The sequence below is a fragment of the Encephalitozoon intestinalis genome, chromosome I, assembly GCF_000146465.1.
Source record: "Encephalitozoon intestinalis ATCC 50506 chromosome I, complete sequence".
NCBI lineage: Eukaryota > Fungi > Microsporidia > Unikaryonidae > Encephalitozoon > Encephalitozoon intestinalis.
Window position 1 is genome coordinate 115,582 of NC_014415.1, and position 15,457 is coordinate 131,038.

The following is a 15,457-nucleotide window of genomic DNA, read 5'->3' on the forward strand; positions in this document are numbered from 1 at the left end:
ATATGCCTTTTTGGTAAGGACCAAGAATTGAGAATAGCCCTGAGAAATGGGAAGCCAGCTTTGGGCTGAGAGGTATAGGCCTAGGAAATACACAGAGCTGGTGTTCAAAGGAGATGTCCATCACGATGCCCTAAAATGGCTAAAGGACTATCCAGAGCATGGAAAGATCCTCTTGCTGCGGGGACCCTCAGGGACTGGCAAGACTTCATTGGCATATGTTCTTTCATCTGCACTTGGATTCGATCTTGTTGAGTTCAATGCAGACAACGATCCTGACTGGATGGATAGGATGCTTAACAGCAACAGGATTATTAATGGAAGAAAAAATATAATTCTTGTCGATGAAATAGACGGGAACCCATTTCTAAATGTGGATAAGCTGATATCTTCTCCGAAGTTAGTTTGTCCTCTAGTGATGACGTCTAACGAAATGTGCCTGAAAGATGTTTACACTGTGGAGATTCAAAGACCAGGATTTGAAGAAGTCAGAAGAGGGATAGAAAAGATTTGTAAGGAACAAGGAATCAGTATTGAGAACTCCATTCTGTCGCAGATGGCCTCAGAATCGGGAGGAGATCTTAGAACAATAATAAATCATCTTCAAATACATGGGAAAAGGCTAAAAAGCTCAGGCTATCTAGGAATTCACAAAACAAATACAATAAGCCAACACAAAGCGGCAGAGCTTATTCTGTCAAGAAACATAGGATGGAAAGCGTATGAAGATATATATTCCAGTAGTGTCCTGTCTCTATGCCACAGTTCGTTCCCATACAATACAAATATGATGAAATGCATTGCAGATATAAGTGAGGCCACGTCAATTGCGGACCTCCTCCCTGAGGAATTCAAGTATATAGCCCTGTCGAAGTACGGCACCTGTAATAACAGAAAGCCCAACATACAGGGAATAGAGTATTATAATGAGCCTAGAAGCGATCTTCTAAAAGAGACGGTCCTTCCATTTTTCAAAAAATATGATCTGAATAGGTCGGACAGAAGAAGTCTAAACCATCTTAAGGAAATAGTGAAGACATATGGCATCAAAGATGTGAAGCTGAAGGAAGAGAACTTAACAGAAGTGGGTGGAAGTAAGGCTTCTAAGAAATTCAAATTTAAATACAAGTCCGGGTGTTCGGTGGCATTTCGAAGGGACGTAACAATGGACGATATCATGGATTGGTTTTTTAAGTCTTAGATTCGTCTAGGTCTTTTTCTAGCAAGGAATAAATGAGTTCTGTAAGTTCTTTTGGATTTATAACAGATTTATGGTACAAGACAAGAAGTAAGTCTACTACTGAGGGACTTTTCCTTTCTTGCCTAACAAACTTAGCTATATCATCCATGAATACGTTTCCATGTAGAGTAAGGGTGTTCCACTTTTTCATCAAAGCAAGGGAATTCTCTGGAAGTTCTGACTCTGATTCTATGTTTCTATTTATCAGGGTTGAAAGGGTATCTATCGACCAGACTCCGGCGGCAAAACTCTCAGATGTTTTCTGGTCCGTTGGATCTTTTCTTGATTCTAGTCCTTTTCTTCTATATCTTCTGGAAAGATAAGTCAAGGTTCTAGAGGCTTCCGGGGCTTCTGCCTCGGATTTCTTAAGGTAAAGAGACTTTTCTTTCTGTATGCATTCATATCCAGAGTGTATGCGGCTAATATGGAACACCAGAGAGTCAATAGATTCAAACTCCTTAATACAGAAAACACAACAAAAACCATACACACAATACTTTTCCCCTTCAATTTCAAAATTGAGAACATGTTTAGACCGTCTTCCTACATCGCTTGAGAAGCCCCAATAATAATGAAGAAGACCTTTGCTCTTACTTTTGATATTTATGGACTTGAGTACTAGATCGTGAGAAGGTTCCCTGTCCATTCTGTAGAATCCGTCCTCATGGAATAGCTCGATCCTATACAAAGGCACTTTGGAATCTCTAAGAGAATGGCATCCACTAAAATGAGCGTGATACACAGAAGCTTTTCCATCCATATCTACAATAAACATATAGAGAACAGTCTTATCATGGCACGAAAAGTTTGTCATTCTAGTTTTCTGTACTTCTCTAATAGAATAGCAATCGCCTGCTTCCAGGGCAGACGAAAAGTTTATTCCAGATCTAACTCCATCATTCCAATGGTATCCTCTCACTAGTAGGGTAGCAGGTTGTGGCTTCCCAACTCTGGGCACAATGGATACCATATAGGACACCGAACATTCCTTTGTATTGTTCAGGAAAACCTTCCTTTCCTTTTCCATTTTTCTTGGGTGCCTCAATAGAACAGGCGGAAACAAACCAAGACTATTCTCCACAAGCCAATTAATCATACTAATGGGTTGTTTGAGGTAGAAGAAACTTTATTAAATAGTCTTTACAGGGCTAAACTCAATCAATGTTGTCAATGGGGAGAAGATTCAGGAGCTATCGAGAAGATACTCTCGTTGTCGGAGTAATTTAACGATGTAGGATTTTCAATGTTTTTGTTGTAGAAGTGGCTGTAGACGCTCTGTGCATTCTCAAGTTTTTTTACAAGCCCTATGTTTTCAGTCTCAAGATCTTTCAATCTGGACTCTTTTGCTTTCAATTCCTCCTTCATCTTTTTCATTTTCTCTTCCATTCCCTTCATCTTCTTCTTGAGGTCCTCGATCTCAGCTTTGTACTTCTTGTTGTTCAACCGAAGATCCTTTGACGCTTCTTCATTTCCATTTATTGTGCTCTTCATCTGTGCCATATCATCGTTGTACTTTCTTATTATCCCATTTGCTGTGTTTAGTTCCTCTTTGAGAGTTTTGTTTTCGTCCTCTATCTCTTGGGCTCTTTCAACAAGCCCTGAGTTCTTCACATCCTGAAGTTTAAGCTTATCCAGATCATACTGTAGTCTCCCGTTTTCCTTTTCTAAATCATAAACTCTATTGCTCAATCGGTCAACCTCTTCCTTCCGGGAGTTGTTATTTTCGCTCAGCATCTCATTCTCCTTATATAGCTTATCTATTTTCTTTTGTGAAGCAGAAACTTCCTCTTCCAGGTATCTGATCCTGTCTCTTACCTCCTTCTCTCCATTCTTGCACTTGTCTCGAAGCATTCCATTCTCTTTAATAAGCCTCACGTTGTCAGATTCCATTCGGCCTATCATGTCTCCAAGATACATCTTGTAATGTGTTTCGTCGGGCTTTGAAAACTTCAATTCTAGCCTGATTATGTTCCTAAAATCATCCTTCTCAACAAACAGAAACTTGTTGGTTTCCTTCGAAAACAATCCCCTCAGCTTTCCACTGTGCAGGCTATGGAACATTTTCACCAAAATCGATACAAACCTTTCGTAGTCAACAATAATGTCTTGCTCTCTCTTCATTACATAGAAGTCTCCTGGAGATATTGTGCTGAAGTAGAATGTAAAGATATCTCTTGTATCTATGAGTCGGATCTCAATCTCATCGTCCGAGCGCACAATGTCACACTTCATCTGCCAAGGTATTTCTTCGTTTGGGCACGATATAGGAATCTTCCCAGTGAAAATCGACTCCCTCATTTCGGGGTTGGGTTTAGGTATTCAGTAATATAAGTCTGTTCATCCAAGAACATGTTCTCTACCCCATGGCAGACATCAAGAAGATACACAGACTGCAAGACATCAGCTCTGCTATGTCATGTCTTGGCATCGATATGCCACAGATAGTAGCAATAGGATCACAAAGCAGTGGAAAGAGTAGCGTGCTAGAGCAGATAATAAAAAGAGAGGTTCTTCCTCGAGGCACAAACCTAGTGACAAGATGTCCAATTGTCCTACATCTTAGAAGATGTGAAGATGGTGCAGAAGGCGTGGTATTTGATCATCTTGCAGGGTCTGTTGACTTTGGCACTGCAGGCTCTATAATTATAAAAAGAATGGAAGAAATATGCGGAATCAACAAAGGAATTAGCAGTAGACCAATAACTGCCTTTGTTAATCTAAAGGACACGCTTGAGATGACTGTGGTCGACCTTCCGGGCCTTATAAAGGTCCCTATTGGAGAGCAGCCCGAAGACATCGAGATACAGGTTGAGGACATGGTTCTTGGCTACGCAATGAAGGACTCGTCGATAATCCTAGCTCTTGTAAATGCCAATGCAGACATCGCAACAAATGAAGCACTTAAGATAGCTAAAAAGGCGGATCCTCAGTTGAAAAGGACTCTGGGTGTGGTTACAAAAATCGATCTAATGGATGCAGGAACAGATTGCATGAACATCCTTTCGAATAGGAATCCAAAACTGGCTCTTGGATATATTGGTGTGATAAATAGAGGGCAGCAGGATATTGCCAAGGGTGTATCTATAAACGAGGCTATTCATAAGGAGTCGAAGTACTTCAAGGAAAATCCCTTATATGGCAAAATATATCCCAATATAGGGTCGGAATACCTTATAAAGAGACTAAACGAAATATTCTACGAGAAGGCAATGGAATCAGTCCCGGGAATTAAGACAGCTGTGAAAAACCAGTTGAACGACAAGGCAAAAAGACTCCATGAAATAGAATCAGGGAATTCTGTGAAAAGGGAGCAGTCTCTTGTGCTAGATTACCACCAAGCCATTCTGGAAATATTCAGGCACGTTAGGCCGAATGTTGGAGTGTTTTCCAAGAGTTCCTCGGGCTTTTTGAATGAGCTCAAGAAGGCATTTGAAGAAGATGAGTTTCTTGCAATCTTCGAGGACCTACCCTCCAGGCTTAGCAGATCTTCATACATATTTATATCGGAGGCTGTTTTCTATGACGTGGTGAGAGAAAACATAAAGAAAATGGCTACAGAATATCTGGAGAAAGTCGATAATATTGTGAAGCTACTCATTAAAGAGATCTGGTCAATATCAAGTCCAAGCTTTGCAGTACTCTCCAAGAAACTTAATGGTGTGGTGAGTGAATGCATAGAAGAGCAAAGATGCAAACTAGCCGATAGCATACACTTATACTCGTCGATCCAGTCGTCGTACATCAATGTAAACCACCCAGACTTTGACAGGCCGAGAGCCCTGAGCCTGATTCTTCGAAAAATACCAAGAAGCGAATCCGGTCTTTTGGGGATGTTCAACTCCAAAGAAGTGTCTTTTGAAGACAAGGCCTTTGAAGTGAGACTTATAAAGGAGCTAGCCGGATCCTATCTTAGAATTGTAAACAAGGAAATGAGAAATTATGTCCTAAAAGCAATTCATTACTACTTATGTGAGTACATGGATTCTAGGCTTCCTAGCGTTCTTACAGAGCTGGAAATTGAGGAGACCGAGATGGCCGAGTGTCCTGAGATTGTTGGAGAAAGAAATAGCCTTGCTAAAGACATAGAGATATTGAAGAATGCACTTTCCAGCCTAAGCGGATTCTGATTTCCAAAATAAAAGCCCAATGGAATGATTTTTCCTTCTAGAACTTGAATTCCTTGGATATAATCTCTTCAATTTCCTTTTTGGACCTCTCAAGAGAATGAGTGTTGTCGATGACATAGTCGCAGTCTTTCTTGATAGAATCGAATTTTTCATATAACTTCATTCTCCCCTTCACTTCATCCTCCCTGTTTTTGTTTTCCATCCTCTTCTTTAACCTCTCATAGGCAACATCTTTATCACAATCAATATACACAACAACGAAGTTTGGGTAGTTCTTTCTACAATACATGACTCCATCATATTCCAAATCCATCAATATTGCCTTTTCAGAGACCTTCAGCTGGTCAGAACCTGTTCCATAGTAGTTTCCATTGTATTTGATATACTCCAAAAGTTCCTGTCTTTTTACCATCGACTCAAACTCTTCTGTTGTCACAAAAAAATAATCCTTTCCATTCACCTCTCCTTTTCTCGGTTGCCTGGTTGTGTGTGACACCGAAAACCCAAAAGGAAACCTAGATAGAATGTGACTTATGATAGTGGACTTTCCGGATCCACTGGGCCCGGTGAGTACTAGATGTGCCTTATCCATGGGCACGAAAAAAACCGAGAACAAAAAATGGACTCAATAGATCTCCACAACTAATCCATTTATTCGTAAAGCCCGTCATCGTTGAAGTCCTTCTTTTTATCAAACTTCCTTACATCGACCTTCATTGACCTTGCAAAGGCCTCATACCGCTCAATTTCCTTTTCAGACACACTGCGTCTTGCCGTCTTCAAAGCTTGTACAAGATGGTCAGGCCTCAAATAAGGCACAGGATCCTCAAGATCCATCATCTCAGAACCCTTCTTCCTTTGCTCAAGCTCGTACTCGATTGTTTCTCTTATGGCCAACTTACATGCTCTCTGGCATATTTCCGAAAGATCTGCTCCAGAAAACTTGTCGGTAGCCTCTGCCAGTTGCCGAAGATCAATGTCCGGTGAAAGAGGTGTTTTCTTTAGGGTGGCCTGCAGTATCGAAACTCTGCTCTCGAGGTCGGGCAATGGAATGTAAACAAGCTGGTCAAGTCTTCCTGGCCTCATCAAAGCACTATCCAACTGGTCTGGCCTGTTAGTTGCCCCAATCACAAACACATTCTTCTTCTGGTTTATTCCATCCATTTCCGAAAGAAGCTGATTTAACATTCTGTCTGTAACTCCACTACTTCCATCGTTTCCAGATCTAGCCTTTGCAATCGAGTCTATTTCATCAAAGAATAAAACACAAGGTGCTGCACCTCTTGCTCGAGCAAACAAGTCCCTAATATTCGATTCAGATTCTCCAACCCACATCGAAAGGAGCTCGGGACCCTTGATGGATATGAAGTTAGCTTTACACTCGGTGGCAACAGCCTTAGCAAGAAGTGTCTTACCACATCCTGGCGGTCCATAGAATAAGACCCCTTTGGCCGGTGTCATTCCAAATTTTATGAACTTCTCCGGATATTCCACAGGGTATTGGACAGTTTCTCTCAACTCCTGCTTCACAAGTTCAAGCCCTCCAATATCCGACCACTTTACATTCGGTGACTGAATCACTGTTTCTCTAAGGGAGCTTGGGTCGGTATGCTCAATTGCATAGCGGAAGTTGTCGTTGGTGACCTTTAGCGAAGAAAGTACCTTTGCATCAATCTTTTCGTCATCTAAATCTATCTGAGGAAGCTTTTCCCTAATTTGTTGCAATGCTGCTTCGCTACACAGTGAAGCCAGATCACTTCCGGTAAACCCATGTAGCTCTTTGTTTATAGCCACTAGATCAACATCCTCAGACATCTTCATGTTCTTGGTATGGATTCGGAGAATTTCCAACCTTCCTGTTTCATCAGGAACTCCTATTTCAATCTCTCTGTCAAACCTCCCATATCTCCTCAACGCTGAGTCAATAGAGTTAGGTCTGTTTGTAGCCCCAAGAACTATCACATTGCTTCTTGCCTTCATCCCATCCATGAGTGTCAGCAACTGGCTTACAATTCTTCTTTCAACTTCCCCTTGAGACTTCTCTCTCTTAGGTGCAAGTGCATCTATCTCGTCAATAAAGATGATAGACGGTGAGTTCTTCTCTGCCTCCTCAAATGCCTTCCTTAAATTCGACTCGCTCTCCCCTGCCATCTTGGACATGATTTCAGGCCCGTTGATCAAAAATAGAAAGGCCCCTGTCTCGTTTGCAATGGCTCTTGCTATTAGGGTCTTTCCCGTTCCTGGAGGTCCATACAATAGAATCCCTTTTGGAGGCTTCACCCCTATCTTCGAGTATAACTGAGAGTGCCTCAATGGAAGCTCAACCAGCTCTCTTATCTTGGCCATTTGTGCCCTACATCCTCCAACATCGTCATATCCAACCATGTTAAACTCCTTTTCAACCTCTTCCCGCGAAATACTTTCCGCACAATATACAGATGTTGTGGACGTCACAGACCCATGTTTTATTTCCATATCTTGTGCATCTATCATCTTGGTAACCTTAAATTCAACCCTTCCAAGTCCAGAGCTAACTCCGTAAATAGACCCCACAGTAAGAGGCATGAAGTTAAAGTCCAGAAACGGCCTGACAAATTCATCAAAGATGTTTCCTGTAATCTTCTCAATCGTGTCTTTGATCGGAAGGAAGTTCAGCTTACTGACAACAGGAATATCCTTGTCCACCCGATACAACTTCACCGTGTCAGTAATCCTTACTCTCAGGTTGAACCTTCCATCTCTAACAACTGCAATGTGTTTTGGAGGAACACTTTCAAGTGCAACTGTGCTAAAGATAAGCTCTGCTTTCTTCTTCCCTAATATCTTGACATAGTCCGACTCAAAAAGTTCCAACTCGTTGAGTGTTGCTGGATTCAGGCCCACCTGATATGTCCTGAGCTTGCTGCAATCCTTATCACAGACGATTAGTGTATTCTTTGTCTTCGATTCAAGAATAGCAGTCGAAAAGTCTTTCTCATTCCCAGAAGTTCCCATTTGGGGCTGTCTTTGTTTTTGTTTTTAGCCTGGGCTTTTTATAAACAAACTTCCACACATGAAGTTGTAGTCTTCTTCATACCTTCCAAAGCCCATGAAAAACCCCCTGGTCTTTCCAAGAACCAATGCAGTGTGACCACCCCCTCCAGACCGGTTATAGGTGTTTGGTCTGCTTTTTGATCCATCATAATATATGATTGGCTCTACCCTAAAGGAATGGGATGGTATCCAAATCTTCTTTTGCTCTCGGCTTTGATTGTCTTACTTCCAGGATACATCTTCCTTGGGAGACTAGGAAAGTGCATACTCTATCTCCCTCTCAATAGCATTTCGTTTGTGATCTACTTTAGAATCAGAGCATCCATTGGGAAGAGACATCTCAGTGTTGTTGTAAATGTGCTCTCAAGACTTGTGAAGTTTGGAGTTGGCGTCCTTTTGTCATACACAACATTGTCTCTGGGAGCAGCCAGATATACCCATGGGCCTTTGATTTTGGGAGCTCTTCTCCTATCAATAGACCTTGTCAGAGCATATCTCTACGAGTCATCGAAGAAGAGCTTTGAAAACAAGATACTCACGGGAAACTTCATGGACATTCTCAAGCTGGAGAAATACATTATATATTCTGTAGAAGGCCCTCAGACAGTGGACCTAAAGAGGAACTTGTCTGTCGACGAATATTTCGATAGGGGCCGTCCAAAACCTGTAGATGCCAATGAGCTTTTTGACTTATGGAACGACCAAAATCCTTACGAAGACCATGTTTCAGACAGCGATTTCACAGAAGGAAATGAAAGACTGAAGAAAAGGACCAGAAGAGAAAAGATAAAGATTGATCCAAAGACATACGAGTTCATCGAAGAAAAAAGGAGGTTGTCCTGGAACCTTCTGAATATACAGAAAGTAGTCCTTACTCCGGAAGAGAAAATGAGAGAGAGGTTATATGCAATGAATCCATTGGAAATGATACCTAGTCCAGACTGCCAACCAGATGTTGAGAGGAAAGACGTTGATGGAGAAGAATGGAAGTTTCTTGAACTAGACAAGAAGAGGGCTAAGAAGATGCCTGCAAGGCCGGGGTTGATAACAGTCGAGTCTCTCAGCGTGCATTTTGGAGAGAGCCATGCAAAGGAAGCGTATTCGTTGATTGCTTTCAAAAGAGGAGAAAGGATTAATCATGAAATCTTCAAGGAAAATGCTAGGCAAATAAATGTAGAAAGAAACAACCTATACAGAACGATCATGGACAACAAGAAACTACTGAGGGTTATATGGTTTATTCTGGCACTCCTCGAAAGTATAGTTGGATACTTGATCACTGCGGTATTCTTCAGGACCAAGCCATTGCTGTTGGAGCTGATCTTTCCGATGGTAGTTGTTCCGGCCCTTCCGATGATCAAGATGACGGTGGAGTCATTTCTGTTTATTATATACACCCACCCATACGATCCCGGAGACAGGGTTCATATAGACGGAGAAAATATGGTTGTCCGGAGGATCTCTTTATTTAGTACTGTGCTTGAGAGTTGGGACGGAATGGAAATAATAATTCCAAATATTGTTATAAGGAAGAAAGCGATTTTGAACATAAGAAGATCGAAACAGCAGCAATGGAAGCTCTCGATGCTTATATCATCAAAGACGTCGGAAAGAAAGATCGAATTGTTGAGAGAGGCAATCAAGAGGTTTGTAAGGAGCGACAAGTCCTATATTACTGTAAGTGTAAGCATCTCGGAAATAGTCGATTGTAATCACTTGAGGCTAACGGTGATTGTAAAGCATTCCATAAACTTTCAAAGTGGATTCTTTATGTGGACAAGCCATACCAAGTTTGTAAACATGCTTCTAGCTATTCTGTGCAAACTTGACATCAGGTTCATTCCACTCACCAAAGAGATTATGAATCTAGGGCCTACCTATGAACAAGGCATCTCATAAAAGTGGAAGATTTTTGAAGTGTCCAAAAATGTTAATCTGAAACGGAGCCTTCTCGAAGAATGGGATGATTCGATTTGTCAACTTCAGGTCATCAAGATGTTTTGAAAGAAAATAAAACCCATTGAAACAAACCCTAAATGGAAGAGTTTTCGACGACCAGCAACAGAAGAGAGAAACTATCGAAACCTCTTCTGCCCGAGGATATTCCAAAGAGAGTGGATGAACCCCAGCTCAAGATCCACGAAAGGAGTGTGGAGGAATTCCAGGACATTTTGGATATCGAGCCGAAGGAGGGGCTTTTTTTTTATATAAGGATTCCTGGATTAATCTTTGTAGGGTCTGTTGTAGGTTATATAATAGGGAAGATGGGATTTAGCATTGTCAATTTGTTTTTTGTTGGATATGTGATTTTCTTCATATATAATCGAAAGGTTGAAAGATTCACTCGGAGTCTTAAATCGCTTGTGTATCATAGTGCAAGGAGGGAGAAGGCCCGAAACAATGGAGAGACTGTTGAATGGTTGAACTATGCTCTTAAAAAGTTCTGGGAAGTTGCTGAGCCTGTTATATCTGCAGAGGTGTACCAACAGGTCAACAATGAACTCCTCAAGGTTTCTCCGCCCTTTCTTAATGGACTAAGGTTAATTGAATTCACCCTTGGAAGCCGTTCACCGTTTATAGAGGGCATATCCTACATAAGCATGGACGGAAATACTCTTGCAATAGAAGTGGAGGTAGCTTTTGTGCCTCTGGAAATAAGCAGGGATGTAGTCAACTACCTGGAGAACGATAGTAAAAATTGGAACTCTAAGATTCAGCTGTCGGCCCGGGTTGGAACAAGAAATGGAATAGGAATCAACCTTCCAATTCTTGTCAAAGAGCTGTTTTTCAAAGGGAGGGTCAGAATTGTTGCCAACCTATTTTCGAAGAACATGTTTGTCAAAGACGTAGAGATTTGTTTGATGGACAGCCCGGAGTTTGACTTTACTCTTGTCCCCTTGAAGATGGTGGACATAATGGATGTTCCTGGACTCAGCAGATGGATAAGAAGTATAATCAACTCCTCGTTGGCTACAACTGTTATTAATCCAAACTCAATGACCATCGACGTGGATAGGATCTCAAAAGACAAGGGAAAGATTATTGGAGTTGTGTGTCTTCAGATACTCAATCTAGAAAACGAGGACGACGAAAGATTGACTGTGGAAATAGACGTGGATGGCAGAGTTGGATACCAAACGAGATATGGAGAGGGGAAAGGGATTGTTTACAATGAGCATTTCTATATGCCTATTGAAAATGTTGACTCAAGAATTGGATTATCTCTAAGAAGCGAATCAAGAAAGACCAGGAGAAGGAACGGGTCGATATTCTTGAAGAACCTTCCTCTGGATAAGATTGAGGAGTCTGTGGACAATGAATGGTATGAGCCAAGGAGAACCTTTTTCTGTTCGACAAGGTTAGTTAAGGATGAACAGACATATTCTTTTGTGAACACGAACTTGCAGTTTTACCCGATACAGAAGGAAAGGAGTAACAGTGGAATTGTCAAGATGACACTTGTAGGAATTGAGGATCTTCGAGGAAACAAGGCCTCTAAGGCATATACATATTCTACATTCTGTACAGTAATTGTATCACCTATCAACCGAGAAGAATCCAGCATTCCAATAGGCTTTATCGAAAACACAGTTAGTGCAACGGCAATGATGATGAGTGGAATTGTCAAGACAACAGGGAATATGATCTCAAACATTATTCCCGGAATCGAGACGACCACAACGAGGCTTCTACCTTCGTCGAAGAACACTTTCTATGTATTTGAGTCGAAGAGGATATTCGGGACAAACTCGCCTATTTACAACGAAAGCTTCACATTCTTTTGCAGAGATATCCAAGTTGATGTGGTGTCCATCTGCGTGATGAATGACAAGACAAGTGAAGTGATAGGAAGAGTGTCGATTCCTGTGAGAGATATCCATTTCAACAAAAAAGAGAAGTATAAACTGAACGACGCTCACAGTGGCCGAATGGAGCTTTCATTCACGATTGATTATGTGGACATGGTTGATAAAGAGATAGGATTTGTAGACTACGAGAGGATGTTGAAGATCTCTGTGGATTCTATGAATGAGAAGGGAGTCTACTACGCGATATTTGAGACTAACACAGACTGCTTCAGGATGGAGACGTTTACATCAGCACTGCCTATTAAGAGAAGAATTTATGTTCCTGTGCAGAAGGAAAATAGCTTAAGATTTAGGCTTTACAAGGAAACAATCAATGGGGATGTGTTTATTGGAGAGGACAAGATAAATTGCAGTCCCTGCGATGGAGTTAGGCGGGAAGCCTTCTTACTCGACGAACAAATAAGCCTGACCCTTAGCATTGAGGAGGAATCTCTTCGAGACTACTCAGGGGCTCCTGATGAAAAGAACAATATCAAGGTAATACAGGCAAAGTTTGGAAAGTTCTATGGGTATAGCCAGGAAATGTTTATTGAGTTTTCCAACAAGTATGGGGCGATTGGAGCTTCGGGATTTACCCGAGGAGGGAAGCTTAATGACACATTCACATTTATTGCGGGAAATGAGGAGATATATGCTATTATCAAAAGCGGAGACCAGACCGTCAACCAAACACTAGGACAATGTATAATTCCAAAGAGGACCTTAAAAGAGAAGGTTATGCTTAATGAGCATGGACTGTCGGTAGACATGGAAGTAAAGATTCAAGGATGCTCATACAAACCGGCTTCTATGTTGAAGACCGGATATCTCGAAGTTTACATTAAGAATGGGAGCAACATCAGGTCGTCAGTCCAGAGCCCGATTGACACTTACTGCAAGATTCTTGTCAACGAGACCAAAGTATATACAACAAAACCTGTACGTAAAAACAACAATCCTGTCTTTAATGAGTCATTTATAATGGAAATAGACAAAACAAAGGATGTGTTTGGGATACAAATATGCGACTACAATGTCTCGGAGAGAAATGCACTTTTGTATTACACCGAATTTTCCTTGCACAACCTGTCTGAAGGGTTCAGCGAGATGGAATTTGGCCTATTTGATGGAAAGACCTTCCAGCCGGTCGAGTCAAAAATTAGAATTGGATTTAATTTCTGTGCAGATCACAAAAGTTTAAAAATCAGAAAGAAAGGAATTCTTAGTGATTTCTTTGGATTCTAAGTTAGATTCATTAAAACACAAACAAAATATGCTCCACTACTCTTCTTTATAAATCTTGTTGAAATCTTCAAGTCTCATCTTTCTATCTTTAAACATATCGATCATCATGTCGATGTAACTTTCTTTGAAAGAAAGGCCATAACTCCTAAGGATTGCCTCCAGGTCCGATCTATCTATGTAGCCCTTCTGGCCTTTGTCCCAAGAGTTGAAGACATCCAAGCTTCCAGCTCTTTTCAATACTAGGATTTCAAGAATCGAATGGAATTCATCTCCTGTTACAGTGCTCCCAAGAGATTGAGTTAGCTGGGACACTTGCTGGGGATTTAGGTGCAAGAATACAATATCTATGAACTCCTTGAGATCCTCAAGGGTCATCGTGGTGCCATTGCTTACCAAATCATATATTTTGTCCGACTCCCTATCCTTTATCATATGGGTTGGAAGTAGCCCAACATCAATTGAAACAAGTTATGGCTTTAGAAACACCATTTGGTGCCCTATGACGGCATTCAAGTGGGTGATATATTAAGGTAATAGAAGGGTTATTGCCTTGTGAAATTGACAACCTTTCGATGGGGTGTATTTAGATTTAGAAGGAGATAATGAATTCTATATAAGGAAAAAGAATTGTTATTCTTTTTATTTCTAAATATAAATAAAGGATAAACATAAAGTTCAATGATTAGAAAGAGTCTTTTCATTTTGGTTGCAACTGGAATGGGAATCATAAAGGCCACAGGAGGAGAAGGAGGCCTCTACATACCTAGCACCATCTTACGAGAGTTAGGAAGTGCTTCCATGGGAGGATATCTCATGATTGCAGAAACAGGAAATGGAGACTTCGGAATTGTAAGCAGTTCTGAGTCCCCATACATCATAGAGAGTGGAGTACATTCGGAAGTAGCCTGGCAACCGGTGAATGGAGACAATAGAGCAGTTCCCGTCTATGCCCCCTCTCCTGCAGAAATTCGAGAGAGCATCCCGACTGTATATGGAGAGCCATCCCAGTACATGGGTCCACAACAAGAAGGATTTGTCCCTGCCTCTACACCTGTGGTTACATCTGTTGAGGAGACTGGATCTACATCTGGAGTGTCTACTGGCGCCATTGTAGCCGGAACAACCGCAGGAGTTGCAACTGGAGCTGCTACAGGAGCTGCAGTGTCTTCCACCACATCTGAGACCAAAGATACCACTGCTGCAGGAACCACCACTGGAAAGACTTCTGGAGACAAGACAAGCACAACCAAAGACACCAAGACCTCCACCAAGACCAAGAAGAAGGGAGCCAAGAGCCTTGTAGCCCTCAGTGCAGTTGCAGTTACAGCATTGTTCTCAATCTTGTGATGTAAATAAATTTTCAAGCATCAATTGTAAAATATTCTTGGTCTTTCTAACTCTATGAATTGAAGATTGTCTCTCCTGTAGGATTGTCGTTCTTCATAGGCGTTGTACAAGATTTCCAATTTCTTTTGTCTACGATGGAATTTTCTAAGGTAAAATTTTCTTTAGGGCAGCCCTGGTAAAAATGCCTGAGGAAGCGAAGTACACATGGGATCAAGAGCTTAACGAAATTAATATCCGACTTCCAATGCCCAAGGACACAGATAACAGCTTGATAAAGATTGATGTGGTGGGAAGGAAGGTCCTTGTGAAAATACAGGACGAAGTGATGATAGATGGAGAGTTTTTACACGAGGTAGACGTCTCGAGTCTTTGGTGGGTGGTTGAAGGAGACATGGTTGATGTCAATATAACAAAGAAAAGAAATGAATGGTGGGACAGTCTGTTAGTAGGGTCTGAGACAATCGATGTCCAAAGGTTGGCTGAGGATAAGCATGCAGACATAAGTATGCTCGATCCGGAGGCCAGAGAGGTTGTGGAAAAGATGATGCACAACACAAGCAAAAAGGACTTGGAATAAGCTATATGATTAAAGTCTTATGAGCCTTATTTGCATAGATTGT

General features: G+C 41.3%; 11 protein-coding genes across 11 annotated transcripts; 6 read left to right on the forward strand and 5 right to left on the reverse strand.

Moving 5' to 3' along the window:
* Positions 1-46: 46 nt before the first annotated feature.
* On the forward strand, positions 47-1,198 carry Eint_011110 (replication factor C large subunit; the record flags this gene model as incomplete). Its single annotated transcript, XM_003072287.1, has 1 exon — positions 47-1,198. One exon carries the CDS (start codon positions 47-49, stop codon positions 1,196-1,198), a length of 1,152 nt encoding a protein of 383 aa, XP_003072333.1.
* Positions 1,188-2,333, reverse strand: Eint_011120 (uncharacterized protein; the record flags this gene model as incomplete). Its single annotated transcript, XM_003072288.1, has 1 exon — positions 1,188-2,333. One exon carries the CDS (start codon positions 2,331-2,333, stop codon positions 1,188-1,190), a length of 1,146 nt encoding a protein of 381 aa, XP_003072334.1.
* Positions 2,334-2,404: 71 nt separating this feature from the next.
* Positions 2,405-3,535, reverse strand: Eint_011130 (uncharacterized protein; the record flags this gene model as incomplete). The annotated part of the gene is made up of 1 exon (XM_003072289.1): positions 2,405-3,535. The coding sequence occupies one exon, from the start codon at positions 3,533-3,535 to the stop codon at positions 2,405-2,407; it is 1,131 nt and encodes a 376-aa protein (XP_003072335.1).
* Positions 3,536-3,600: 65 nt separating this feature from the next.
* On the forward strand, positions 3,601-5,364 carry Eint_011140 (dynamin; the record flags this gene model as incomplete). Its single annotated transcript, XM_003072290.1, has 1 exon — positions 3,601-5,364. The coding sequence occupies one exon, from the start codon at positions 3,601-3,603 to the stop codon at positions 5,362-5,364; it is 1,764 nt and encodes a 587-aa protein (XP_003072336.1).
* A 37-nt stretch (positions 5,365-5,401) lies between these two features.
* On the reverse strand, positions 5,402-5,956 carry Eint_011150 (guanylate kinase; the record flags this gene model as incomplete). Its single annotated transcript, XM_003072291.1, has 1 exon — positions 5,402-5,956. One exon carries the CDS (start codon positions 5,954-5,956, stop codon positions 5,402-5,404), a length of 555 nt encoding a protein of 184 aa, XP_003072337.1.
* Positions 5,957-6,015: 59 nt separating this feature from the next.
* Eint_011160 (Cdc48-like AAA ATPase) lies at positions 6,016-8,358 on the reverse strand (the record flags this gene model as incomplete). Its single annotated transcript, XM_003072292.1, has 1 exon — positions 6,016-8,358. The coding sequence occupies one exon, from the start codon at positions 8,356-8,358 to the stop codon at positions 6,016-6,018; it is 2,343 nt and encodes a 780-aa protein (XP_003072338.1).
* A 216-nt stretch (positions 8,359-8,574) lies between these two features.
* On the forward strand, positions 8,575-10,296 carry Eint_011170 (uncharacterized protein; the record flags this gene model as incomplete). The annotated part of the gene is made up of 1 exon (XM_003072293.1): positions 8,575-10,296. The coding sequence occupies one exon, from the start codon at positions 8,575-8,577 to the stop codon at positions 10,294-10,296; it is 1,722 nt and encodes a 573-aa protein (XP_003072339.1).
* A 137-nt stretch (positions 10,297-10,433) lies between these two features.
* Eint_011180 (Ca2+-dependent lipid-binding protein) lies at positions 10,434-13,490 on the forward strand (the record flags this gene model as incomplete). The annotated part of the gene is made up of 1 exon (XM_003072294.1): positions 10,434-13,490. One exon carries the CDS (start codon positions 10,434-10,436, stop codon positions 13,488-13,490), a length of 3,057 nt encoding a protein of 1,018 aa, XP_003072340.1.
* A 36-nt stretch (positions 13,491-13,526) lies between these two features.
* Eint_011190 (uncharacterized protein) lies at positions 13,527-13,922 on the reverse strand (the record flags this gene model as incomplete). Its single annotated transcript, XM_003072295.1, has 1 exon — positions 13,527-13,922. One exon carries the CDS (start codon positions 13,920-13,922, stop codon positions 13,527-13,529), a length of 396 nt encoding a protein of 131 aa, XP_003072341.1.
* A 246-nt stretch (positions 13,923-14,168) lies between these two features.
* Positions 14,169-14,837, forward strand: Eint_011200 (uncharacterized protein; the record flags this gene model as incomplete). The annotated part of the gene is made up of 1 exon (XM_003072296.1): positions 14,169-14,837. The coding sequence occupies one exon, from the start codon at positions 14,169-14,171 to the stop codon at positions 14,835-14,837; it is 669 nt and encodes a 222-aa protein (XP_003072342.1).
* A 181-nt stretch (positions 14,838-15,018) lies between these two features.
* On the forward strand, positions 15,019-15,414 carry Eint_011210 (nuclear movement protein; the record flags this gene model as incomplete). The annotated part of the gene is made up of 1 exon (XM_003072297.1): positions 15,019-15,414. The coding sequence occupies one exon, from the start codon at positions 15,019-15,021 to the stop codon at positions 15,412-15,414; it is 396 nt and encodes a 131-aa protein (XP_003072343.1).
* Between the last annotated feature and the right edge of the window lie 43 nt (positions 15,415-15,457).